We start from the raw sequence: 27,666 nt of genomic DNA on the forward strand, positions 1-27,666 counted from the left end.
GAGATGCAGTGGGCCATAATATGAGTAAGGAACAAAGACCCCTTTCATTCTGCTGACAAATACAGTATAGCATGTCACAAATCACAAGGGGAGCAGACAACACAATGGCAGCAATTAAATGGGTGTCTTTCTATTAAGAAACACACATAATAATGACAGACCATGTACACTCCCCCCCACCCCCTGTGCCCAAGTAAACCTTCAAGAATTACGCTGGCTACCGTGGCTGGAAGTATCTTGGGATGTTACTTCTGTTAGATACAAAACTATCTGAAGCCAGTACAAATGCAGAAGTAGATATTCTGTTTGGGTTTACACATGTTGCACACCTCGTTTATTGCAATTTACACACAGCTTCTGCAACTCATTCACAATTGATGCATTTCCAGAGAAGCTGAAAAAAAAATATGCCTGTTTTAACTCTCTCACTGCTGAATTTCAACTGAGGCACTGTCTCTGCCTCTTCTCGCCTCACCTTCTGCCCTGGTGACCCAGACTGCTCTCCACATTCACTTTCCAGCCCTCACACCTGCTTAGTTTAGAGGATGTATTGCAGAAAAAGGACCCTCCTAGCCCTGCTATGCCTTTAAGATGTAACTAGCCTCTCTGAGCCTGTCAGTCCCCTCCTTGCTCGCCAGCTCAGGGGACTCCTGCCCGGCTCAGGGCACAGGCGCCAGCACCTTGCCCCCCACCGCAGCCCCGGGAGCGCAAACGCGCCGCTTCTCGGCTCCCGCTTTGCTTTCGGCATGCGCGGCCGCCCGGGGAGCAGCTACATTTCTGCTCCAGATGAGTGCATCCCTTCCGAGGTCGTCTTCTTCCTGCCCCCTCCTCGGCTGAGCCGCGGGAGAACAATGCAGGGACAGACATTCAGCAACACCTGCTGTAACGCATTAATATGCACAGGGATGTATTGATGGTTTTTCCCATCCAACACTAAGACTGCATTGTTCGGGGCGATCCTTCAGCGGATCGCTCTTCCCCCCCCACCCCCTCCCCACGCTGGCCCCACAAACCCCCCTTCTGACATGTCCCCTTGTCTCCCAGCCCGGGCTGACAACCACGCTTAGGAATGCACTTCATTAAATCGGAGCTGCCCCGCTGCAACCTGCAATGCGGAGGCAGTACAAAGCAAGCGCCACGCTTCCTCCCGCATTTCTTTCAAAAGCCCCATTGTTCGGCAGGCATCTGGTCCTGATCTCAGCCTATTCGTGCCCATTGACCCCGCTTTTCGCGGCGCACCCGCTCGCCAACGGGCCTCACGTAAAGCCTGCTTGATGAATTAAAAAGCAGCACTAGCCATCTGTCCTCCCAGGCTGGGCTGAGGCTGTGCAGCCCCGCTCCGCTGCTCCCTTCCCGAGCCCGCTGCCTCCCGCTACATCCCGCTCGCAACCTGCGGCTCCGGGCTCGCTCAGCAAACACAGACCTCACACAAGCACAGCTTAGCACCTTCGCTGCTTTTCGTTTCTCACCTTAGCGTGTAGGAAAGAGGGGGGGAAAAAAAGGAAAAGAGAATACAACAGAACATTCTCACTTGCCTGAGTCCTTCGAAATTCAAGCACAAATACAAGATTAATCCTTCCTTTGTGAGGTCTTGTCTTTAAGTCGTGGTATGTAATGATCCTCAGCACTGCAGCAGAGGGGAATAAAAAATGCAGGGATCATAAGCAGGGGGAGGACAGGGCTTACTTACATCAGGGTTTCTGCCACATGACAATAGGTTTGAGAGGGAAGAATAAGCTGGCAGCAGCAGCTGACAGTGCAAAAGGGAGAATGCAGAAGCCTGCCTTTTATATTATTGGTGACATTTCTAACACATGACAACAATTTCCATCTGTATTTAAGCTGGGAGTGTGAGGAAAAGAGCATTACATCACGACTCCTCTATTCTGAGGGGCTGTGGAATATGTAGGCCAGAGGGATTAAAAAGCACCTGTGTATGCTGGAGATCTGAAATACCACGAGGCAGATTTCCCCCTCCCCACCAAGCCCTTTCTCCTCATCCTTTTTATTCCTTTACCACTTTCATTGAGACTGTGTTTGAGAATATGCCCAGGGAAGTGCAAAATGGTATTGTCCTAGTTTGCAAGGCACGAGAATGGGGAAACTATGCAAATATGCATTTCTAGCTCTGTCTCTCTCTCTGTAGGAGAGAGAGCACTCATTTTTGCAAGCAATCCCTCAGAATACATCTTTCTGTTTTCTGCTGTGCTTGTCCCAAGGGCTTTGAGTTTCCCTTAAACTACCAACTTTCATCTTCCTTTTAAATCTGCAGGGATTTTCAGTGACAGTAACAATGTTGGGTTTTTTTCCCCCCCCTTCTTCTACAGCCAAAACATGCCTGTATCTTTTAAAAAGTAAACATCAAGAACAGGGGCCAAATATATTTTGGAAAAAGCACTTGACTGCTTCAGAGCCAGCAGGTGTCCGTCTTGGATGCTTTCCACATATCTCACAGGACAGGATTGCTTAGATGCAGTACTGAAACCCCAAGAGACTCCAGCCTTACAAGGAAACCTGCTTCCCCACAGCTCAACTGCTGCTTTAGTGGAGTTCATACGGCTCCAGGGAGGCAGGCAGGGATGTGCAGATCCTAAGGACTGCACGAGAGGTGCTGCTGGAGTGGGAACAGGGTGCTGTAGGGCTCTCATGGACCAGGGCTCAGGCAAGGTGGGGGCAGCACCCACCACTCCTGCTCTGACAAGCAAAGGTTTTGAACCACAACCACCAAAGCAGCTCAGTACAGGTGTGGGTGCAGACGACAGCTCTCAAGTTCACAGCACACGTGTGTGTGTGACATAAGGAAAAAAACATCATCTCTGTTCCACTGCCAACAGCTCCAACACAGCAACTGCTCATGCTGAAGTGCTCAGCCCCTAAAAGTGTCTGAACCGAGTAGGGGCAAAACAGCACTGAGAGACAGGAAGCCTCATATTACACCTTTGTAAGAGAAATGGCCACACATGATCAGGAGAACAGTCTGATTATAAACACATTCAGCAGCCCTGATTTTACAGGACAAATATTTTCCTGAAGATGCCATCTGGCTCAAGGTGCCGGATCATTATGTGTCACTTGCTCAAAAGCAAAATTCTTTGCTCAAGATTCACCTTCCTGATCTTTCAACAACAGCCTCATTGAGCCTTAGGCTGCTTTTTGGCTATGTGTCTGGTCAGCTAACAGTCCCCATGGGAAGTCCAAAGCTTGCATTAATGACAGAGTATTGGACACAGTAATTTGAAGACTGCAATAGAAAATAAATAACTCTTAATTCCTCATCCCTCCTCTTTGTGTCCACAAAATCAAAAATGTGCACAAGCAGATCATCTCACCAGATGATACTTGAGTGAGGCAGCACCTAAATGGGACATTGGAGAGGAAAAAAATACCTCTTTGGAGCCTTACACATTTATTCAGAGATGCAGCTCGCCAATCATTTATGACAATTTTCATAAGATTTAGAAGGAGAGAAAAAGGAAACAATGAAACGAGTTATTTTTAATCTGGAGTTTAAAGGCTTTTTCTCTTTCCAAAAAAAAAAAAGTGCCACACACAAAGAAATTGAATGCAAACCTCTGTTTCTGGATCATGAAAGTCCCTTCGAGTACCAGAGTAATCAATTTCTCAGAGCTTGTGTGGTCTACAGCAAAAGCCAAAGAAGGTATTTAAGTTTATACAGCCTTCAGCATTTTGATGGCTTGCTTTTGAAATATGACATGTTTAAATTTTATATCTTTTTTACAGTTTGTTATGTCTTAAGAAAATGGTTGCTGTCAGTAGAATAAAATAGAAACAAAGGAGAACAAATGAAATCCAACCTGGTTTGGAGCTGCTTGCCCACTCCAAAATCAGAATAGCTCAAAGTTACACCATGAAAATTGTTTCAATCATAATTACAGCTCCCTTCATTATATCATAACTAGTCTTATTTTAGCATCGAACACTTTGGCTCATACTAACGAAGAAAAATAAGAGTGGTGCTCCAATGCCAAGCATCACTAGATAAGCATTCCAAACAAATTCACAGTAAAGCAAATACTTTGTCAGATGTGAGAGAACTCTACTTTTTCTTAAGCTGAAAGTCAAAGACAAATCATAAATCACTTCAGGATGGGGAAAGGAGTCTGTCCTTACAGTAACCCCAACTTCTCACCATGAAAGAAGACCATGTTGAGACAAGATTTTACAGCTGGGATTTAACTCACAGAGTGGCTGAAGTGTGAGATAGAGCACTCTTGTAGGTAGGAACAAACTTCTCCAACAGACTTCTCAATCTTTCATCAGTACATTTTGGATCCAGTTCACTTACCATGTGGGAACAGCAAATGGGGAACAAACTGTGAATTCAAATAACTGTAAACTCAGCAAGATGTGGAAATAAAACACAGATGGTGCACTTCAGATTAAGGGTCAGCATTTCAGCGTCACTTTCCACTTTTACATTGTGATAGGTGATATGTAACAACCACCTCCTCCTCGAGACAGCGCTCTAATTAAACCGTGACTCACTTAGGAAAACAAGGAGGCAAGTGGTACCTCTACAGATGCCTCTCTGCCAGCCCAGAGGAGCTAAGGTTACTTTGGTAAGCTACAGCTCATGTAGGATTAATGTTTGGGAGTGGATGTTGTCTATGTTGGACAGACACAGTTGGAAAAGTGTCTTCACCTTTTTTGGCTCTGAGGCACACTGCAGCAGAGCTCTCCGTGCCCAGCACCTATCCCAGTGCCTGCTACAGCACCCACCTAGTCCCTTCTTCACCAGCAGGATTTTGCAGAAGCAGCTCTGATACACATTTGCAAAAGCCAGTAACACAACCAGTGCTACCAACAGTACCCTGTATCAACCCTTACGAAGTGCCCAGTACTGAAACACCAGTGGAGGACGGCGCCATACCTGCCTGAAAATTGGGTTCATTTTATTCTCTAAACCTGATTTTGTCCTAAATCTCAGGAATGGAATTTAAGATGATTTTATGTGTGCTGTGAAGTGTTAATTGCATGTCCAGGGTCCTCTAGGAAAGGGTCTGATTGTGAGCACAAGTTCTAAGAAAAAAATAAAGGAGTAAGTACAGATTAGATGACAGAAGAACTATAAATCTATAGGAGCTTGAAACGCCAGATAGAGAGAAGCAGTAGTGATTGTGAGGTGACTATTACCTTCAAAATATGCCAGAGGTTGTTTATCAGATCAGAGTTAATGAGGGAGAAATCTAATAGTACTATAATATTAAATTTACCATTTTAATGGTATCATCAATGCTCTATAATGTGGCCAATTTACAGAATGTCTGTCAATGTGATTCTCCAGTGTGGTTAGTTACAAAAGAGCAGCACTATTGCATCTCATCAGCTCTTTACTTCTAGAAAGCACTCTGTGTTTTGCAGAGGATTACAAAAGGCTGAGATGACAAAAATACACATTTAAAATTATGAGCATGTAAAAATAGCAAAGATATTTATTAATTTTGTAAGATCCTTACTTTCCTGGAAGAATTGGGTCCATCTCTGCCCCACTGTTGAGTCCAGCCCTCCTACTTCTGCACTACCGCTGGGTTTTCCTCAATCTTCTTGCACGTCTTGCAACACTTGCTGCTTTTCCCAAAACCTTACATACCTGCATTTAAGAGAGCTGAAAACAACCTTACTATTCAAGTACATTTTCAGCTCTCATGTTGATCCCTCTGAAGAAAACAAAACACCAAAACACTCATATACCCTAGAAGAAATATGAATGAAGATAGCAGTAAGGGCTCAGAAATTAAAAAGGTAAATTAAAAGAGACAAAATATCCAGTTTCAAGGTTTTGATTACTAATTCAAGACCTGCAAACAGTAGGAGATAGTAATGTTGCAGTTATAAATACCCATCTTCTCATGTGTTCATGGAAGGGTTTGCTAAAAGCAGCACCTTCTTAATTCAGAGTTCTTCCTTCCCCCATCACCTGCTCCAGCCCCTCAGCTCTAAGGTTTATCAGTTCAAATCCCTAACGCAGCAAAGATTACCAGCCCATTTTAGCACACAACAATCTCCCATTAAGAAGATATACATTTGGTAGAAAAATCCATACTGTAGTGGTAGTATCTGAGTTACTACAAGAGTCCAAAATACAAATGAAGAACCATCAACTTATCTAATAAGCAATCCTGCTTCTTCTTACAGACTTCCTTTTACCAACGTCAGTTTTTGTTAACTGTTTTTTGCTCTCTAAATGAGATGTTGAACCTGAAGTTTAACGAAAAAGTGCAGCCAGTGAATGAATGAAGTATGACATATAATAGCAGATGATGCTTCCAAAGGTCTTTGATGTTTTTCTCCATCTTCTGCTCCAGAAAGACTCTGCAAGTAGAACTGCTAGATCACTATCCAGCTGATTACTGTGATACATGTCTCATTTTGAAGACGTATTAGCCTTTCAAAGAGTCATTTATTAAACATTTTCATTTAAATAATAATTTTCACAGTCCTCACTGAAACAGATGTATTCCCTCTTAAATCACTAATTAAGAGCAGCCTGGGACATTACAAAGCCCTTTAAAAGGAATTCAGAGAACTAGTGTCCCCCTTAAACAAATCTGTTCTGGCAATGACCCAGGAATCTTGACTTCATAACTCAAAGCTCTAATTATTCAAGAGGACACTATAAAAAAAGGATACATCTAACCCTTTATGACTAACAGGAAAGATTTATTTCTCCTTCATTAGAGGCAGAGTCAGAAATATTTATTCTGTTTTTTCTACCTTCTTACTGGAGGTGGAGGAAAAGGAAATCAATGAAGCTTATTTTACAGAGTTATTCCTAGTAAAGGTACCGAGTATGACTCCCTCCAAAGAAACCCAGCTAGCAGAATCTAAACAGCTTTATAAATGATTACATGGCTAATCTCTTCTCGGCTGAAATAAAGAGAGAAAGGATTTAGAGGACAAATGCAGCACTCTTTACGTGAAGAAGCATGGTAATGTTAAAGAAGAGAATTGTTTGAAGATGAAATGTAGCAAGCCTGCATCCCCATCAAACCATCACGAGGTTGCATCTGCATTGCCCTCCTGGGCTCAGAGACTGCCACAGTAGCAATGTATGTGACTGCGAATCACAGAGGCGTTCCCTCCTCTGGAATGCCACTGGTTTTGCCCACACTCCATTGAAGGTAAGAATAATATCATATAAACAGGATTTTCAGGTGTCCTCTTTTAAGTGGTGACACTGTTGAGATGCATGGGACTTTTGTAACTGTGAAATCACCGTGCAGATCAACTCACTCATGCACAAAGATATCTCCAAAGAGTGAGGGGTGCTATCTAGAGGGAGGTAATCATGCAATACCAATTGTGAATCCCAAACACAGAACTGAGTGGAAGAATGGGTTAAAAGATCAGCTATACATCTATTTTTCCCTTATTTAAAACTATTCCTTATGCCTGGAACACTCTTCTCTTGGCTTGCAGCTTAACCAATGCACTGTAAACCTTGGACAGAAACATGGTGGTAGTTGAAAAGATATCAAACTGCTTCAATGAAATCAAGAGCTGGGACACTGCAGAGATCACAAAAGATCTAATCAGGACCCTGGGACATTGATTACTCCACAGTATTTACTTCAAAACTGTCTCTATCCTGCCATAGCTTTTCAAACAATCTCTCAACCCCTTCAACCTCCAAACAGCAGTACCTGCTCTCAGCTCTGATTTACTCTTTCCTTTCCCAGACTCACAACCTCAGAAACCTTTATGTTTTAAAACATATGCACAGACATTGTTTGCGTGCTACCTAAATACTGACTCGCAGCTGCTCTGCCCTAGTACAAAGCAACAGCAATGAAAAACCCCACAAAATTAAGTACACTGGGGACTAACAAAGAAAACAAAGAAAACTAGCCGTGTAATCTCTTCCCACACTTCTTACCCAAATCTCCTTTGGCAAGTAGCATGGGAGAGCCTATAAGGCTGAGCTCTTCTGCTTTGTACCGTTCTCTGGTGCCTCATGCAATTTCAACTGGGTGTACAGTGAAATACAAAAAAGCTATTCCTCACAAATGGGTAAGCAGATGGAGCAATATTTGCTGTCATAACTGCTTTTATTTCCAAATGTTAAAAAACCCACAACCCAATAGTTCCACTGGCACAGAACACGCTATTGATCAAAAGGACATACCAGATGGAAACAAAGGTCTGAAGTCTTCTAGCTTAAACAGAAATGACTGTCTATGGAAAGGAACTAAACTACAGAAATACTGGCCCCGTTGCTCAAAACCAGACATTTTCCTCTCTTAAAAGTTAAAACACATCTGGTTCACTAATATGTGAACTAATTACATCCCTGAAAACTGCAGGGGACTCTGCTGCAATTCTGCACTCCCTGGAACACAGCTACAAGGATTTTCTAAACCCACTGGTTGTACTCAGGATACAACTCCTGCTGAAAACACAGCAAAAAATAAATGTGTGTACATTAGCTGGCATGGAAAATATGCCTCATTCTTTAGAGTTAGATTAACTCACAAGCAAATGTTCTCAAGAAAAATTAACTTTACATACTGCTGGTACCTGTATGTCACATCCTCCTGATAAGGATACTATTTTAAAAGCATTTAAAACTTTCTCCTAAACATAAATCTTGTAAAACAATTAATTCTTTTTCAGGTGTTAGATCAAGTCTGCTGTTCATCACCTTATCAGTGTGGGCCTTCAAATGAATATTTTATGGACACTGCAACTTTTTCTCGTTACAGAAGCAGAATTACACCTCCAGGAAGGGAAGTGTAACAAAAGGTACTTGGATAATAAATAGGGCTACAGGTCTGGAAAGCTTTTGAGAATTCAAAGAACATTTGTGTACATAAACTGATGATTTATTGCCTGTGAAGAAAAATAATGTGCACTGTCAGTGATTCTGTTTATCCTTAATAAAAATTAGTAACTAAAAATAACTTCAAAATTGTGACTCAAATATCCCCACATGTAAAAACCAAAGACTTGTAACATAAAGTTCTTTCTGCTTCACTTCAATATTCCCCAGTACACTGATACACTATTATACTCAATATTCTAAAGAAAAGAACCTTCTGTAAGCTGGTTTGCATATCCCTTCTATCACTTCATTTTGAAGTTCAGAAGTAATTGTGAGGAACCCAGTACTACAGGACTTTAAGAGCTATCCTGGGAAATCATCTAAGCGTGCATGTTTGACAGCAGTTCCATCACACCCCAGCCCATTTAGTCTCTCTAGTCCTCCATAAGCTGCAAATGATGGTGGTTGCACATGCAAGCAGCTTATCCAACTCCTGGAGCAACTCAACCAACCTTTGGTAGTTCAATTATCCATGAAAACATTTAATCCAGACAATAAGGTTCAATGTGTTCTTTTACATTCACTTACTCAAGTTTGCCCTATAAATACTGTGAAGTCTCCTTGTTCAGTATTACTGGTTTCCCTTAGAAAAGATACTTTCCTTTGCACCAGTAGACTGCATGGAATCAAGAAACATATTCTTGAATTTCCCACTGAAATGTGAGAGAGTTCAGGCCAGCCAGGTGCCTGGCTGTTGCTGTCTTTCTCTAAGCCTCCTTACAGATCACTCGACACTTACACTATTGATTTTTATCCATCTCTTTCCATTTTGCTACACACTCTCCTATAAGACTAACCACAACAGTTGGAACTACTGTTCTGTAATTGAAGACAGAGGAACAGATCAAACTCTGGGAAGGAAGGTGAGAGAACAGACAGCAGAAATGAAAGTGGTAAATCTCTACTGTTAAAGTCTCCATCCAATTAATCCCAGGGCATGTACTTGTTTTGGGAAAGTGAATCAACTGTTGAATGAACCTCTGAGGTTTTAAAAGCCAATTTTGGGAGGAAGGGAAGAAAAAAAGAAAGATGGCCATGTACTGTCTAGGCTGACATCTAAGATTTAACTCCAGGCTAGCCATTACATTGTCCTTGTTTCATCTACTGTTAAGAAGACCTTGCATTTTCCAGAGTTTTGCTTCACAAGACTACAGCCTAGCAAAGAATTGCTTAAGCACCAAAAGAAGACAAATGCAGAATATCCATGAACGAGGAAGGGACAATTGATCTGTTATTTCAGTCACGTCTGTGCCAGTCACACTGTTTTGACAAGTAAAGGTACAGAGAGCAGATACCAAACCCACCATAACTGCCTCTGCATGTCACCCAGGACTCACACAAGTGGAGAATCCAGTAAACGTGCTCAGAAGGAAAAAAAACAACCCCACATGCTAAGATAAGCTTTTATGGAAATACTATGATCTCTCTGATTCTTCTTGATACACTGTGAAAACTGCTGTCAGGTTGTTGAGAATAAGCAGCTAGGACAAATGGCCAGTACTGCTTGTTTATTTTAAACAGATGCCCTCTACCATCATTTCAAAATGAAGAAGATAATCCTGTCTGTTCAGCCTTCCGTGAACAGTGGTTTCGACACGCTGCTGCAGCACAACATTAAAGCAAGTTGCTATCACATATCTTTCTCAATTAATACTACTGCACAGATATCCCAAGGTAAGGCTACTTAGAAACACCTATTTAATGGATGTATTCTTACATGCACTTCCAACTAATCAAATTTTCCGCTAAAAGTAAATCTTCACATGCAGCAATCCTGTTTGGGGAAGTTCTGCTCCTAGAAACGCTGTCTGAAGCCTGATGCCAGGATGGCATCACACCTGACATCTCAGTCCCTCCCCAGATCAGATGTAATGCAAGTCACATCAAGTTCTGTTAGCCGAGGTGGACTCAGACAATGCCACAGGGTGCCCCAGCAAAATGCTTCACCCTGTTGGTAAACCTGCCCTTTTCCTGTGCAGTGTTTAAGGCTGGCAAAATTGAGCTGGAATAAGTGAAACTTTCCCTACAAATGAGCTGTGGGCAAAGTCTCTGCATCAGTCAAAGCACTTCTAGTACAGCCATAGCCAATCAGTAATCATAAAGCTCTTGCCAATTCACAGGCTACTCCAAGCTCAATGGAAACATTAACTAGCCCACAAATAGAGCATTATTTCTGGTGATCTTCATTAGGCACATCAGAAAATAGGAAAAATGTGGTGCTTCAAAACAAAATGAGGCAAAGGGGATAGCCTGAGACTGGACCAACATCTTGCTAATCGGGATGATGCATTTGAGGGCTTTTTCCTAGTTTTGACAGTGGATCCCACATGCTATGAATGAGCTATTTATCTGAACACGTAAGGACAGTAACTTGGCTCAAGTAGAAGATGATTTTTCTTAAACAGAAGACAAAAATAAAGAAAAGTCTCTGACCCAGCATGTGGAGTGAACAGTGAAATGAGAGCATTGGGAAGGAAGTGAAGGAAATAACACCACAGGCTGAAATAAAAGCTACTTCAGTGGCTGAACTACAGTAACTCTTTCAAGGATATGTACATTGTAAATGCATGGCTTCAGTAGCACTTGTGCACCATCCAAATACATAAATAAGGTGGCCCACCTTTCTTTCCTTAGTCTGGCTCAGTCCCAGATTACGATGCTGAAGCTATAAATCCCAGAGAATGCTTTGAGTCTGTAAATAAACTCGTGGGTTTAGTGTGATAGTAATAGCAGAGCACTCGTGGTGGCACAACCACCAAACTTGAAGGCCACCTGGAAGCCTGTCACAGCTGTTTACTAAAGATCTTTGCAGGAAAAAAATCAGCTGAATGAAGAGGAGGGTAAAAGACTCAGAGGAGGCATGCTGGAGGGGCAGGGAGAGGGCTGCTGAGGCCAGCCAGTGCTGGGCCTGACAGGGGCAGGGACAGGTCTGCTTGATGCTTCCCATCTGAGCCAATGTAGTGCTCTGCTGCTACAGATTTTTCTCTAAGGTTTCAGCTTGCAAAAAACAACTGTGTGGTTCATCTACTTCTTTCAATACATACTTCACTTTTGGGTGCATTTCAAGGTCTCATTTCCTTATGAGAGCTATGAAATCTGGTCTCTCACAAAGCCATCTCTACATCACTCATTTAGGCAACACTCATATCCCTTTTGGCATTTGACACCATCTCACTCTCACACCCTTGACTGTTCATCAGAACATAAAGCACACTCTTAACCAACTTTCCTAAAGTACAAATCTACATGATGCTTAAGCAATGTGCCATTGTCACATGAAATAACAAGGTCAAGTCAAAGACTCTGCATCTTTCCTCCCCTTTGATTGACCTCTAGTTCCTACAAAAGTCATAGTCATGTCTCCACTTGGTTCTCATGTCAGCCAATGGCTCTGTGGGAAACAGAAGCCCTCTGAGTTTTCTCATTGCCTGTACCAAACCAGTCAGAACTGAACCACATGGGATTCTTAGCAGGATTTCTGGTGAAGAACCGGTTAACATTGTCTTCCTCCATTTTTATTTACCAATTATCACTTCACTTTGCCCTTGTATTATTAGTACAACAAAAAGCAGTTGTCAGGTCAAGCATGCTCAGTCCAAGTGACCTTGTGTTCTTGTTTGTGTTTACCACATAATCAGCAGGGAATTCCATTTTCAAAATACAAGACTTCATAATCCATTAGCACCAGAGATTGGTTCAGGGCTCTGGATTTACTCATCACGTGTGCCAAGGAATAAACAAAATATGAATGTAGAGCTAGATTAATCTCCAGACCTGTAAAGCATCCCAACCCACCGTGCACGCAGCAGTCTCAGTTAAATTCACATATGAATATTAGCGCCATTCTTAAAAGCAACCATTAATATCATCTCCACAGCATATGAAGAAAAAACCCAACGCTACCTGCTTTATCACTCAAAGTATGGACACACACACTAACTCCAGTTCTCAGATTTTCCATTTGTTTCAAAAATAGAACATAAGTACTGATGTTCTTAATATATTGACAACCTCCTTTTGCTCCAGCTGTTTCTAAAAGGCAAGAATCACTTTCAGTGCTCTTAATTTTAAATCAGAAGTCTTAGCAAGTCCAGGTAGTTTAGCTCACCATCAAGTTCAATAGATCAGAGAAAAGAATCAACGGAAAGCATTTCAAAATGTAACCTTGGTAACACATAAAATGCTTCCAGAGAACTTGGGTTCATTTGCTGCTTTAGAAATTGGAATATAACACACAGGCAGAAGGACATTAGCACCACGACATTGCAGGTCCCGAGCCTAACATTGCTCGTGCTCTCCTAGAAGGTGCTTTTTGTAGTATGCTTTAAAAACTTGCAGCCTGGCAACTTAGATGATTGAAAACTAATCATATTTCACGTTGACAAAGTAGAAAATGGATGTGTTCAACAGAAAGTAATAATCCATATTTATTCTTTATGCCCACATATAGCACTTTAAACATAATTTGGTCCATGCTTTCTGCTGATAAAATGAGAATAAACTCAATAGTGATATACAGCATCTGCCATTTGAAGGATCAACATTCATCAGTGTTACCACACAATTTTAACTGTGTTCCTACACAGTCCTCCTGCATACAACACTTGGATTGAAAATGGCTATTACTCTACATATCATTGTGTGATATTTATTGGCAAATACGAGCTTTGAGTGGCAACATCATTATTCAACATTTATATAAGTCTACCAGGATAAACAACCTCTGAGTCATGTTGAAATAAAACTTCAAAATATTTTGCTGCTGATGTCAGTATCCTATAACTATGGCATTTACTAGTTCTCATCTCAACCTGAGCTGAAAGGCATACCGTTATTCAAACAGGTCAAAGTAAAGCAGAAAAACTCTTTCTTTCTGAATAGCCTCTCCTAGCAGCTGGAGAAAACCAAACAGTGCTGCAAGGAAGCAGGACTGTTCTCCACATATCTTCCCCAAACGCCAAGGACAGTCTTGTTTTGAGTAAAGATTCTGAGCTTCTTAAGACTACTATCCTCCAGACTTCTCAGTTTTCCTCCTAGTTGGTGTTTTTGAGTGAAAAAGAGCATTTCTTTCTCATCTTCACTAACTCCTGCTGCTTATCTCCTACATGTATCAAGGATGACCTTCCAACAGTGGTGGCTGCCTGCTACAATGGCACCCTGCCATAAAATGTAGTTCAATTTCACAAGTTAAATAAGCATCAGAAATAAAGCTCTGCTGAAGAAATAAAAGTAAAAGCAGAGATTTTTTATTCATAGGTTCCAAATCAATAAAGGCACATCCAAAATAACCACATTAATTAAGACTACTTCCAAATTAAGCACTCACTTCACGACTGGATATTTAGGGCTTTTTCTACAAAGTAAGCATCACACACTTGCATCAAACCATCAACTGTTCCAAAAAGGTAATTAAATAAAAGCAGAGTTCAGAGATTAATTGTTTTCCTATTCAACCCTACCTGAACCCTAGCTGCCATCACACATGGAAGTCTGCCCAAACTGAAAACTGAAGCTTCCCCAGAGCCATACACACCACCACAAGAAGGCTGCCTCAATAAAAAAAAGAAAGCTGACGTTCTAACTACATGTAATACACCAGGTCAATGTTTTGTTACTTACAAGGCACAGCATGGCGATAAAGGTTATCTCTAATGGTCTGCTGCAGATCGTGATCCGGCGATCCTTTCTGAAACCTCTGGTTGAGATAATGTCTCAGGTCTTTGTTCAGTCTGCTTCCTGCAAAATAAAAAAAAAGCCATTTATTTATTCCTAAATGCACACAATTAACATTTCCAATTCAGGCAAGTGTTAGGCTTCCATTTGAGCGCCCTAAATTATGGCATGCTGACTTTACGAGCGGAGGCTCATCTTCCTCTACAAATGGCTAATTACCAAAAATAACTCGTTGTAAACAAGAGGTCTCTCGTCTCATAATGTATCTTTCTTCCTGGGGTGTTAAACAGATCATCATTTCCTCTTATCACTTATTTGAGCAAATGGAGAAAGACAGATTATGTGAAAAAGAAGAAAAATAGTAAAGGTAGGGTATTGCTTTTGCAACTCATTGGAGGGTGAGCTGGGCAGACAGACAGAAGGCAGTGACTGTCCCCATTGGAAGTACTAAAAGAGTTGAACATGGCACAAACAATGTTAGGCTTTGCACTGATATCTACCCCAGCACACAGCAGGAGTTACTAGAAAAGAATTGACTGAAAGAGTTAAGAGCATCCAAGTTCCTTAAAAGTAATAACCCAATATCCAACAGTTTTCACTTGTATCTATTTATTTCCCCATTCAGTATTTTGAATACTGAATACATTCATTCATTTTGAATACTTTCATAAGTGTGAGAGAATAAACATAAGTGAGTTGAAAACAAAACCACGACAAAAGGAACAACCCTTCCCCCCCCACACACACTCCCACAAAACCCACAAAGAAACAGGAATGCAGTTGTTAATGAATATTGCTAGTTGCTGAACAGCAAATGCTTTCTTGTAGCAAAACATGTGAACTTGAACAATTTATAGAAGTCTTTTCTCAGAAATGAAATAGTTCCAAGTCTGGAATAACACTGATGTCAATTCAACCGAAGAACAGCAATAGAAACTCTTCTTTACAAAGAAGAAAACAAACCACACCACTAGAAACGTTTCTGAGAAACACGACCAGGCTATGGCAGATCTTGCTGAAGAGCACTGTGGGTGCAAGAAGATTATTGAGGAGCTTTAAGGGAAGACCGGAAAGGACTTTGAAGATGGATGCATTAGGGGCTGCAAAAGAGGGTACAGGAAATCTCTGAGTTGAAATGAACTCCTGGTGCCTGGGGGACCTGGGAAAAGAAGTGGGGAAATACCTTGCTCTTTTCCTTTCCTTTGCTAGGCATCATATTTATGGCCACAACTGGAACCAGAATGCTGGGCTATATGTGCCTTGGACTAAATTACTGCAGCTATTTTCATGGTCTTTTACAATTTGTGTTATGACTTATTGGATTGTTAATATGCAATGCAGAGATCATCTTCATACTTGTTGACACTGAACACAGCATCACAGTTGCAGGTTCATGGCTGAACTATTGCAGAACAATTCAAGAATAACACTACTGCAATGAAATACAGTTGGAGAGTGGGTCTGGGAGGCAGCAGTGGTACCAGACAAATGAGGAAAAAGAGTGGACTCAATTAAATAACCTCGGTCAGGAAGAGCAAATCTGCTTAATGCAGTCATGCAACATTTTAACAGAAATGCTAGTTTAAAAAAAATCACCCAACAAACTAAATACAAAAATCCATAGTATGAAATAGTAAATCAAAATCTAATAGAAGGGATATTTTTGAAGAACAGGATGCTCATTACAGGAATGGCTTAAACAACAAAACAGAAATTAAGGCAGTTAAAACTGGTTCAACACTTTCCTGAGTTACTCTAGCAACACCTCACACTCCAAGAGCAGATCATCAACCCATTTTCTAACAAATGGTCTCTGGTTATTACACTACAAAAATGGGTTCCCACATAGGTGGCACTTTGAGGGCTTTAGTAGACCTCTGGGCTATGGTTTTGCAGTATCAGAGCTGATCTTCCAAACTCCAGATGTTCAATTTCACACCATATTGTTTAACTCCAGAGGGAAACTGGGCACACAAAAAAAGAGCATCTGCTGAAATACTAAAGCATGTCTTTATCTTTTAACTAAACAGTCCATACTTTGTATAAGAGATAATATGACAAGGTAGTTTCTCTTAGCAAAAAGAACAAATGTGACAACAGTGTGGACTTATGCAAGGGCTTATTCCAGTGAAGAAATTAATGCACTAATCTATCATATGATGTGGGCTTTCTCCTGAAACACTGTGTAATTTATGATTCAACAATTTATGTCACAATAATGTTTTGAGGTGAAAAACCTATGCTGAGCTAGGGCTTGTTTGACCACAGAAAATATGCAATTTACTGATGGTACCTGCTTTTAAGCTTCCCTCTGTGCCCATTCCATCCAGCATCTCAGTCTAATACAGCCCCCACTGGAAAGTTTGGTTATTTGGTTTATGCAGTAGCTGGGATTCCCCACTTGAGTCACTGATGCCAAGATGGCAGTTACAAAAATAGGGGCCATAGCAACACTTACATTCATATGATTGTCCCCTCAGCAACAGTGGTACTCATTTCTATTGCATTTATTTTAAAGGGGGAGAAAAAACATGGAAAGAGAACAAAGAGAAAAAACAAACCCAAACAACTAAAAAAATGCTTCCCAAGTCAGATTTTCATTGCTAGATTCCAGAAAATTTCTGACGGAAATAAAGGCTTTTTGCATTCCTGACAACCTTGGTTGTGGACAAAAGCACACTTACTCCACAAAACTTAGTCCAGAGCATGGAAGAAGTAAGCTACCACAGAAGCTAACTCCATGTAGAAAGGTGACAGAAGGATCCACCCTGGAGTGCTGGATACTTTACCAGTTTCAAATGGTTCACTCCATTCTGATTGTCTTTTCCAAAATATGTCCTCACACTTGAGAGGATGCACGTTTGATATTGGCATTAGTTAGCAGCTTCCACTGCTAGATACAAGTTTATAAACCTTGATAAATTCTTTTCAAGCCTGAAATGTGTGTACTCACAATTCCTCAGAATCTGAAAGATATGGCAGTGACATTTCAGCAACCTCCTGTGTGCAAATTGTAGCAGTGAGATTCCTTCTGATCCTCAGGGGCACCTTGCTTGTACACACTCCCTTTCAAAACAAGTCTCACCATCTGATAGCTTCTATCCATGCACCAACCACCACCGGGCTGGCTGGAAGGGCGGGTGCCCAGAACCACCCAATTTTATACCAAAAGTTCTCCTTTTATAAAGTCTAAATCCATGTATATAAGTTGTGCTCAAGAAAATACCTAGCTTCAGTTTCCTTAGAGATGTGCTGTGCTAACAAGAAGCATACTACTACCCCTTCAAGATATTCCTCTGTTCTCAAGGAGATTGGATCTTACATTTAATCTTCTGAGATCCTTTCTTCTCTGCTAAAAGCATGTAAAGAGATCCTACAGCGATAATAGGAGAGGAAAAAAAGATGCAAGCCAGAAACAGCAGTTCTCAAAACAGAGGATATAGGTCTGAAGAGCCAGTGTGCTCAGTTCTTTCTTCCTGCTGGGCAGGACATGTTAGAAATGCATTTATGTGCACACAGAAAAATAATCTTGTTATCTCTGTAACCAAAATTAGGCTGCTTTATCTAGCTTTAGAAGATCAGATATTTAGAAAAAATAAAAAGTAAACCCAAATTTTTCCCTACAAAACTCATCAAAATTTGTATTTTAATGTTTTAAAAGTAAAACATGTTCAAAAACTGAGTTTTGTTGCAATCATTTCCTCTTTTTTTGCTGTTGCTGCAGAAGGAAACCAACGTCTTTAAGTGGAGACAGTCAGAGAATCAACTTTCCATGGCTTCTTGCCACACAGTACCATCCCAAATCTAAGATGTTTCTATCTTATTATCTGAACTCTTCTTTACCTTCAAATGAAACAAAGGAGAACTTCCTGAATGGCTGATTTTCTCAATTATTGATAATTGTTATACTGCTTTTAGAGTATGTCAATCATCCTCCCAAAGCACTACATCATCACACCAATATTTTAGTAGCAAAAACAAACACCAAGGAGGAAACAAAACATCTGTTACAGAAAAAAAACATAAAAGCACTGACATACAGTTTTCTGAGAAACAATAAACTGTGCTTGTCAATTTTGTGTAAATAAATATGTAACATAGGTGTCTTTGTGATTAATGAAAAATATCAGCTGTTTCTGAATACACTTAATTGAAACCCATAATCCACTGTCACTCATTTGTCCTCCAACAGTTACCTAATAAAGTCACTAGAGAAACTATGCTTTGTATTATGCTCTGACACTTTACTGCTACAATTTCCAGTTTCTGCAGGAAAGCAAGCTGCATGCAGGATCATCTAATGCTGTCTTTGCTGCACGAGAACATCCATCTCTGAAAGCGCTACCACCAGTGAGCAGCTGTGCAGACTTCAGAGGCCAAAAGCCTCGTGCCTTACTTACATACTGGCTTCCCCTAAAGAAAGCAGACTGCAGAAAGAACCAAGCAAAATCTGAATTTTCTCTAGAGAAAGCTGAGTGTGAACATGGCAGGGCTGACAGCACCTTCCTGCCAGTTGGTAGATAGTCTATGCCAGAACTGTGCAATATGTATATTCTGAAGATATGTTTTGAACTCGTGTTTCATGCATTTGGAAACTATCGTTTCATAGTTTATGTTTATACTAATTACTGCAGCTGGTTTATCCTATTCATGTTTTTAGGTGGTCATAGATAATCCTGATAAATAGCTACACTCTGCCAGAGCCTATAGATGCTTGAGTGAAAATGGGTCAGGGTCAGGCCCGGGACACGGTAGTCTCTGACCTATATCACACTCCTATAAGCAGGTTTACACTACGATATATTTTTGCTTTACCCTTCTTTGCAAATACTACCAATTGCTACATTCACAGTGACTGATTGCATCTGAACTGGAAAAATCCATTTTCCATTCCTGAATTGCAGCAGAATTCCTTTTCTCTTGTTAGGATCTCCATTTAAAGGCGTGCTCAGCTGAGGGATCCTCTGTGGGCAGACAAAGACCATTTCAAAACAACAGGGCCATGAAGCAATGAAAGGTTAAAGGCCTGGCTAAAGGGGATAGAAGTGCAATAGAGTCATCTGGATTAAGACTCTCTCTCGCCACCCTGATGTCTACATCAAGAGGGAAGGATTCCATTTTTTAAAGACACAAAGATTGCACATGTTGGATTTGCAGTATAAACCCCTGATTATAACATGCTGTCTTTTATCTGAAGGTCTCTATCTGAAGGTATTTAACAAACATTAATAAGCTATCATGGTTGGTAGGGTTTTATTTCTGCGCTATAAAACACAAAACTGCAGATGATGAAAAAAAAAGTCCTCAACAATAAAAGTCAAACCAACTTAAAACCAAAAAAATCCATTCATTTAGAGACACGAGCAGAGAAGCTGCAGCTCACATTTTGTAAAGCAGCGAATGGACTTGCAATCTCATTTGACTGGTTTTACAGGCTCCTTCCAAGGCTGCTTCTCTACCCACCAGACAGGACTCAGGTATCAAAGTCATCTATAGTCACAGTCAAAATAACTTCTCTTAATTATAAAAGTGTATTAACTTGAGCTAGTTATAAATCCATCACCTCTCTTAAAAAATCATTGAAGTTTTCTTAAAGAAATGTTAAAATATTAAAGACAATTCTCAGCTTATTGTTAAACTCCAACTAAAAAGTGGGATGTAGACAGGGCTCCTGGGAGGCAGAAACCACTTAAACCTTTTCCTTACAGCTCTTGGCACCGCACTGGTGTAAAGGCACCACCACTGTGTCTTACTAATGCTTGCAGTGGATTTTCCACAAGACCTCACCTGAAGGTGGCTCTGATACTCACACATATATATTGTTAATGTTTGGAGAGATTCATATTCTATTTCTGGATCAATTAATATAATAATGTTCAAGGCCTGGTAGGCAGCAGCCCATCTTAGAAGACAAAAATGAAGACTGAGTGAAATTTTATCATTTAACAAGACTGAGCTGGTAACCACATCATCATCAAATATTCCTAAACCCAGCAGTTGTTACACAAATGATAATAGTTTGTGCTATATCATTTCATTCTGTCCCATCCTTGTCTTCCAGCTGCTGTCCAAAAGTGATTATAAATAATGGGGCTATAAAAGCCATTCAATAATTAGAAGATTCATTGGCCATATGCCAGCAGTGACAAAAGAGAGTGATTTATGTAAGATGAGTCTGTCACATCTGCCAGATCACAGTTTCATTACGCCTGTGGCTTTAAGGTCACAGTTTAACACCGTTCAAACAGCCATTTGTCAAGGGCGTGCTGGGGAGAAGAGGTGAAATGCATCATGGTTTTGTTTGCTTTCTTGTTTTAACTACTAAGTAAATAAGTAAATAAAGTCCAGTACCTACATTTGTTATTTCATGTCTATTGTGAGGTTAAAGACACAAGAACATGCAGCAAGGCAGAAAACATTCGTCATGGTTGGCCAGAGTTCAAATAAGATCAAAAAGCCAAAATACCAATTTAAAAGCCTTAAATATCCATGTGTCTTCTTAAATTTGATATAGTCTAAGCATGTTCTATCTTCCAGCCACCCATGAAATGAAAGCACCTTGTAAACCCCTAACATGTTGGTAAATTAATTGCTATCACGTTTTCCTAACACAAGTAAACTTAAAAATCTTTTATGGCTTAGTGTGCTAAGAAGATATTTAAACATTGCCATGGGAGTTCAGCTTCACAATTAACATGGCTCAGCAGACACTTGATTTGATTCCAATTCTATTTTCTTCTCTGTTTTCCCTCTATTAAAAACAAACAAACAAAAACACCAGTGAACTTTTATTGCTGGGTATAAACCAGTCTCATAAAGTCCAGATGTTTGGATGTTCCCCATAAATGCTTCAATAGCACTGTCTATGATTGTCAATGATCACTTCCACACCAATTTGCATGGTTTCTGTTGGCAAGAACTACTGGTCTGAGGGTACAAACTGGATCTTTGTGGGTAATGCACAGACACAATCAGTATATGACTTTGATTCATACCAGCCTGTGATAGCCAGACTCCAGACAGATGAACTGCTCAGATGAGAGTTTGGATGCTCCTGTTATTCTAGCAAAATACCACAACCAAAGCAAAATGACTGCTCATCCTTTACCTACCTTCCTCAAGTAAAACATAAAATACTTTCCTATTTTTGCAGTTTAAAACATGCTAAGAACAACAAAGCCATATCCATTGCAAAACCCTTCCAGTGGAAGGAAATTATGATAAGCTGGAGGGTTATTCTATAAAGAATTGCACAAAGTTACAGGGTGAACTACCTACACAGCAATAAAACTCAACTTTGATGGAGAACGGTCAGACTTCAGCAGCAGCCTCGCTGCTGAATCAGCAGAGAGCACTTCAGTGCAGTTACCAATTCCTGTCTGGAAAATGAATAACACTTGTTACTTTATTACTACCAGAACTTCTTAAAATATTATTTTAGGTGTAAGTTGTGAATCTGAAGGAGATGTATTCACTCAAAACTTTCAGGTCATGTTCAGAATCAGGAGAAGGCAAGGGTTTTCTTGGCACAGTACCTTTTGGTATCGCTCTCAATCTGCATGAGTGAATGAACAGGCACTGAAGTGGTAATTCAGCATTTGCTGCTACAGAAATGCACTTAACAGATCATAAATCCCCAGTGAAACCCTCCTACGAGCACCTAACCTAATCTACAGTATTCACAGGGTGCTCCACCTTATTTTCTGTGCATTAAGAGTGATTCGTATTTCCAGTGTAAATTAAACAAATAGTCTTTCAGCTCAGAAGTGACAAAAAACCCCACAGAGCTTGAGCTTGGAGGTTGAAAAATCAAAAATGTTACCATTTACACACTGGGTGCAAAAAGTATGAATGTTTGTGACAAACACACTTCTGCTGCCCCGAGCTGAATTCAGATCAGCAATGCCAGCAAATGCATCACAAAGACCAGCCTTTCTGTCCCTTTGGCCTTTTCAAGCTTCTGGTGCCCTCAAGTTTTAGCCTTGAACTTCTTGAAGTTCCTTCTGTGCCTGAGCAGGTCAAGCATCCACAGAGTAGGTGAGCAACACAAATTGCTGAGGGTTGCTAAAGCTGTGTCTACATGAAGGAAAAACATGATTCCGTTGATCTTTGCCATAGCTTTGCTCAGCAGTATTAATGACCACTGGCCATAGATACCTCTCAGATGGTCTCTGGGAATGACAGTAGGGAGCAAGGTGAGTCTAGGTCAGAAAACAGACCTTCTGGGATCACAAATGCAGAGTATTCTCCTCCTAAAATGAAAAATCTCCAAGATAGTCCAGAATACTGATTAATAGCCACACACACTATAAGGTTTTCATGGGAAAACTCAGGGAGGTAAGTGAGCAAAGTAATGCAACATCTTCCAGACTTACTTTTAATGAAATATGGATTAGCATCATGCTAAGTATTGTGGACATATCAGTGTTGAACTAGAGGCTTAAGTTAACTGGCTGACAAGTTGTAACATTAAAGTCATGTCCATAAATGCTTTTTCTTGGCCGTGACCTTAAACCATTTGCCCAGTGCAAAGCCTCAGCTCTGCAAAACTTTACAGAAAGCCAGACCCAGAGGTGAACTTAAAGGGAAGCAAAGACATTCCTCTGAGGAAGGCATTTTGTCTTGCATACAAAGACACTTCTGTATCAGGGCTTTTTGCACTGCTTGTTCTAGCAAGAAAGAGCAAAAAGGAGCATGAGGCGGTCATTACTGGCAAGAATCGTTGATGTTGCCACGTAGGCTTTAAAAAAAAGAAGTAAGAAAGAAAAGAAAAACCCTCCTACACAACCAAAGTGAATGGAGAATGAACTCATTGTAAGACAGGGGCATGGGACATAGTCTCTTTCCATGAGTGGCTCTGAGAGATTCAGGCTGAGTGGCGCTCGCCTCATCTGTGCTAAGCCTTTCCATCAGTGAACACAGACCAGGCTACGTTAGCAACTCAACCTTCCAGTAATACCTCATCAGGAAAGCACAGTCTGCATAGAAGCCACATAACAGCATTTGTCACTGGCACCTACTCTGTGAAACTGTGCAGCATGAAGCAACCTGGATAAGGGAGTGTTGTTCCTTCTCCTTATCACCAACTAAAAGCTGCCAGTGAGACTTGACTTTCCTGGGATGCAGGGAGGGCTTATGAGAAGCAGCAGGAGCAGGATGGGGTGAAAAGGAAAGTCTGGATAGAATAGTAAGAACAGGAAAATCAACATGAAAAGCACTTCCAATCTTTCACTCAAAGGCAAGGACCAGTTTCTGGAAATTAGATGCATATCTCTCTGTCTCCTGAAAGGAGTTACCATATGTTCTGAAAGCAGAATATAATTTTTGAGCTGCAAAAGCCAAATCAGCTTGAGAAGCAGACGGCATTACAATGCTTTAGCAGAACAAGCCCCACATAACAACATGCCAACAAACTCATTTTCTAGAACAGCACCATGAAAATATTTGCAAAATCTGAAACCCATTTCATAAATACAGCATTTGATTCTTCCACAAAATAGTGAGGAAAGTGACACACATGCCTATATTTGGGAATTTTGAGTAGCTACTCATCTTCTTTGGGTTTTTTTTGCTTGTTCTTCTCTAATTTAAGCACAGGTAGCAAGTTTTGGTGCTTTTTGGTCTTTTAAACATGACCTCTAACTTCTTCAGCAGTCAAGCTAAGTTCCTTTTTATCCTTATTCTTCCTTGATTGCTAGAGGGACAAACTCCCATTGCCCAGCCAGGTCACCTTTGAATACTAATTGTAACTTTATAGTTTTTCACTCTGCCCTCACTGGCTCCCGGGCATACGTCAATATTAACAGCCTGATTTCCAGAGGCACTATATACATAAAACCTAATGCTGAGAACCTGCCATAAAAATACACTAAAGGCAGACATTGTCTGAACACTAGAATTTTGATGCTACTTCTTTAATTTTTTATTTCCTCACAGGTATCTCTATCAGACAAAAAAATGTTGTCCTCCTTAGAAGAAATCAGCTAAAAACCATAATGTGTTTGTTGGAAGTTCTGTCCAAAGCACATATTAACTGAGAGCCCATTCTCCAGCACAGCTACATGATGCACGCTCCAGTGCACCAGTACTTTAAACTTTTTCTCCTCTCTTCAGTATATTAATTTACACAGAGGGCTACAGGTTAATTTTCCAACCTGTTCCAGGAATTTCCTACATACAAGTTTTGCCAAGAAGGAAAACCAGAACCAAGACTTGCATGATCTCACAGTAGCAAGTAAAGGTTCCCACCATACAGTTTTCAAAGAGAGCACAATTACATTTAATCTGAGATGGATCTGCACTTTCTTGGTTGTTTTGTTAAAATATAGAAATACACATTTGTGGACACACAGAAGACACCAAACCAGTAACATCAGAGTATATCAATGAGGCACACAAGCAACAACATTTAGTGATTTAGAAAGTCAGGCTCCTAAAGCTGAAAATAATTATGAGTTAAATCTGTTGAGGAAAAAAACTCCCAGCATTTAAACAGAAGAACATGTGTAACAGTTGGGAGCTGTTGAAGCACATTTTATAAGAGGCACAAGAAGCCACAAAAATTGAGTAAGAAGGTCATACTGGTTAAAAATCCAACCTGGCTTACAGAGAAAGTGACTAGAGCTTTTATTAAATTTCATATTGGAGATAAAAAGGAAAACAAGATCTAAGAAACTGGACTAGCTCTGTTTAATTATTCTAACCACAAATATTTTTGTTTTATTTTTAGTCTACCACTGAAACAGTTTCTGATGGTTGGGGGATATTCTTCCCCCATGGAAAATGTTACATCAAGATTGAGTGTTTTTCTTGAAAAAAACATGTTCAAGTTTAAAGTGGAATTGACTTAAACTAGTTCTATAATGTTCTGAGCTATTACTTGTATATCTAATTTAGAAAGACACTACTGAGCAGGATGATAAAGGACCTGAAAGAATGGGAGATCCAACAGCAGTTTAAAACAGTTCAGAGCAAAATGATGCAATGAGCTACATCTTTTCAGTTGCTCGGTTGACCAACACCCTACCCAAGTTCAGAAAATCTCACTGGTAAAAGAAAAGCATGACCATGCTGATTCTGTTGTAAAAGCAATTCAACACACAGAACATGGGGCTCCCTTTTCTGCAGGAAATGGAAATGAAATTCTAAAATAAGATTTTAAAGCGCTGACAGAATGAGTTGGCTGGAGCAAGCAAGAACTGTGGCAGGCAAGTTTGTTATGAGCTTAATAAAGTACTAGCAGATCTTATTGGTCAAACTCAAATTGTCAGTTAAAGTGAATAAAAGCAACGTTGCTGCTAACCATTCCACATACAATTACTTAAACCAAAAATGCTCCATGAACAGGCTCTTTCATGTAGAACCACTCTTCTCCTATGTAATCACCACATGAAAGGACAGTCAGTGACAGCAGCTAAAATACAAAAAAACCTCACATTCAACACCAAAAAGCAAGTGAACTTGAATATCTTCAGTCTCCAAGATGAATTTCATACCTTGTGCAAAGCAAGATTGGTAACAAAACAACCAAAAAGAACAGTGTACATGAAAAAGCTTACTGGGTTCTGTAACAAACTTTTTTCTTTTGCCTTGGTCTCAGAGTCTTGTTTTCTTAATGTATGTAGGAGTGCCTGTATTATGTTCCTAACACCCTAACTTTTCCCCTCAAGAAACAAATACGAATATTACTGATGGTAAAATCCACATTTTCTCAAACAGGAAATAAATGTTTATATGTGGCATACAGCAAAATATATATTTCCAGATACAACAGCTACAAGATTTAGATTTATTAGAGCAAGGCTGGATTTTTTAATGGAAAACACATTTTTGGGAATGAGAATTTTAATTACAAAGGAACAGCATACAAATGTCTCCTTTAGATGTAAAACAGAGCAGGTCTGCAACAGAATCAAAAGGATATGGTATTTTTTTTTTGGTGAAAAACAGAGTATTGGAATAAAGAGAGGAAAGTTTGACTCGAGTGTACAGCGGGTTAGGCATTTGCTACGGAATGCTTTTGATCACAAAATGTCTTATATCAAAAGATGACATTCTACAGGAAGGTGACATTTCTGCAGCAATTAGACATAGCTCTGATGAGGTCTCTTCAGATGGCACCTTAACTTGCCAGGCTACCCTGAGCCTGCCCACACATTCATAAGTTTCCAAGCTTGGTCAAGCCTTTCTGCCCACACACCTCATGCCTGTCTCCTTCTTTCAGTCCTTTGAAAACATACTGCAGGAATAAAACTTTGCCTATTAATCCAAAAGCGGTGGCTTATGAAAGCCTACCAATACCCACGTTAAATCTTCACATTGTAAACAATAAGGGAGCCAAAGCACCAGTTCAGTCCTGAGAACACCAAAAATTGGCAACTCCAGAATGAAGTTTGGCAGATTCTGGCTTTGACATTTTGTAGTTTTGCACACTTCTATCCTGGGAGTTTCTATATCGCATGCCTAAATATTAATTCTTTAGTCTAATTTTACATTTCTTTGCTTTTAGTCTTTAAGACACAACCTATTTGATAGTTAAGCTGTTATAAGAAGCTTGAGAGATGGGCCCTGTTGTGATATGATGCTCTCCTGTTGCTGCTTTTCTGTCTCTGCCTGGCCCCAGAAGTTTCATTCAAACAAGGTACACTCAGAGTTGCTACACAAACACCACGTACACGCAAGCCTGTGCTTGCCAGCACATAAACAGCAGACACATCTACACAGGCTGACAATTGAGTTACTCATAATTTGCAACCCCTTGCAAAGGAACTAGACTTCTTAGCAATCGATGAGAAAATAACCTTGTTAGCAAATAAGCCAAGGTTCTTTTAAATTAATCAGTTCTTTTTCATCCAAACAGTACAGATAATGAAAGAGATGATGCCACTTTACATGACCTATAAAGAGTAGAGTTTCTATTTTAGGCTCTCCTTCATAAGGGTGCCAGGATGATTATGCTTTGTTTACTGGACAGAATAATCTCTTATTTGTTAAGGCTTGAATGCAATTTTATACAGTGTGAAATTTTATCTTCTATTGTCTTAATTATCATCTGCAGGGTTGAAACATGAGATGATGGCACAGAACAAAATGAATATTAATGCATCCTATCTGCAATTTAAAGAGAAAGGACTTGGAGCTTTCTTTTGCTC

General features: G+C 40.3%; 1 protein-coding gene across 22 annotated transcripts in view; it reads right to left on the reverse strand.

Annotated features, from left to right (window-relative positions):
- Positions 1 to 27,666, reverse strand: part of MAGI1 (membrane associated guanylate kinase, WW and PDZ domain containing 1) — a 332,909-nt gene that overhangs the window by 154,726 nt on the left and 150,517 nt on the right. For all 22 annotated transcript variants that reach the window (XM_062008019.1, XM_062008018.1, XM_062008017.1 and 19 more), the window contains exon 2: positions 14,462 to 14,578. In XM_062008019.1, coding sequence (XP_061864003.1) covers positions 14,462 to 14,578 — 117 coding nt within the window. The remainder of the gene's footprint in view (positions 1 to 14,461; positions 14,579 to 27,666) is intronic.

This window comes from Colius striatus, chromosome 15, assembly GCF_028858725.1.
Source record: "Colius striatus isolate bColStr4 chromosome 15, bColStr4.1.hap1, whole genome shotgun sequence".
NCBI classification, from domain to species: Eukaryota; Metazoa; Chordata; class Aves; order Coliiformes; family Coliidae; genus Colius; species Colius striatus.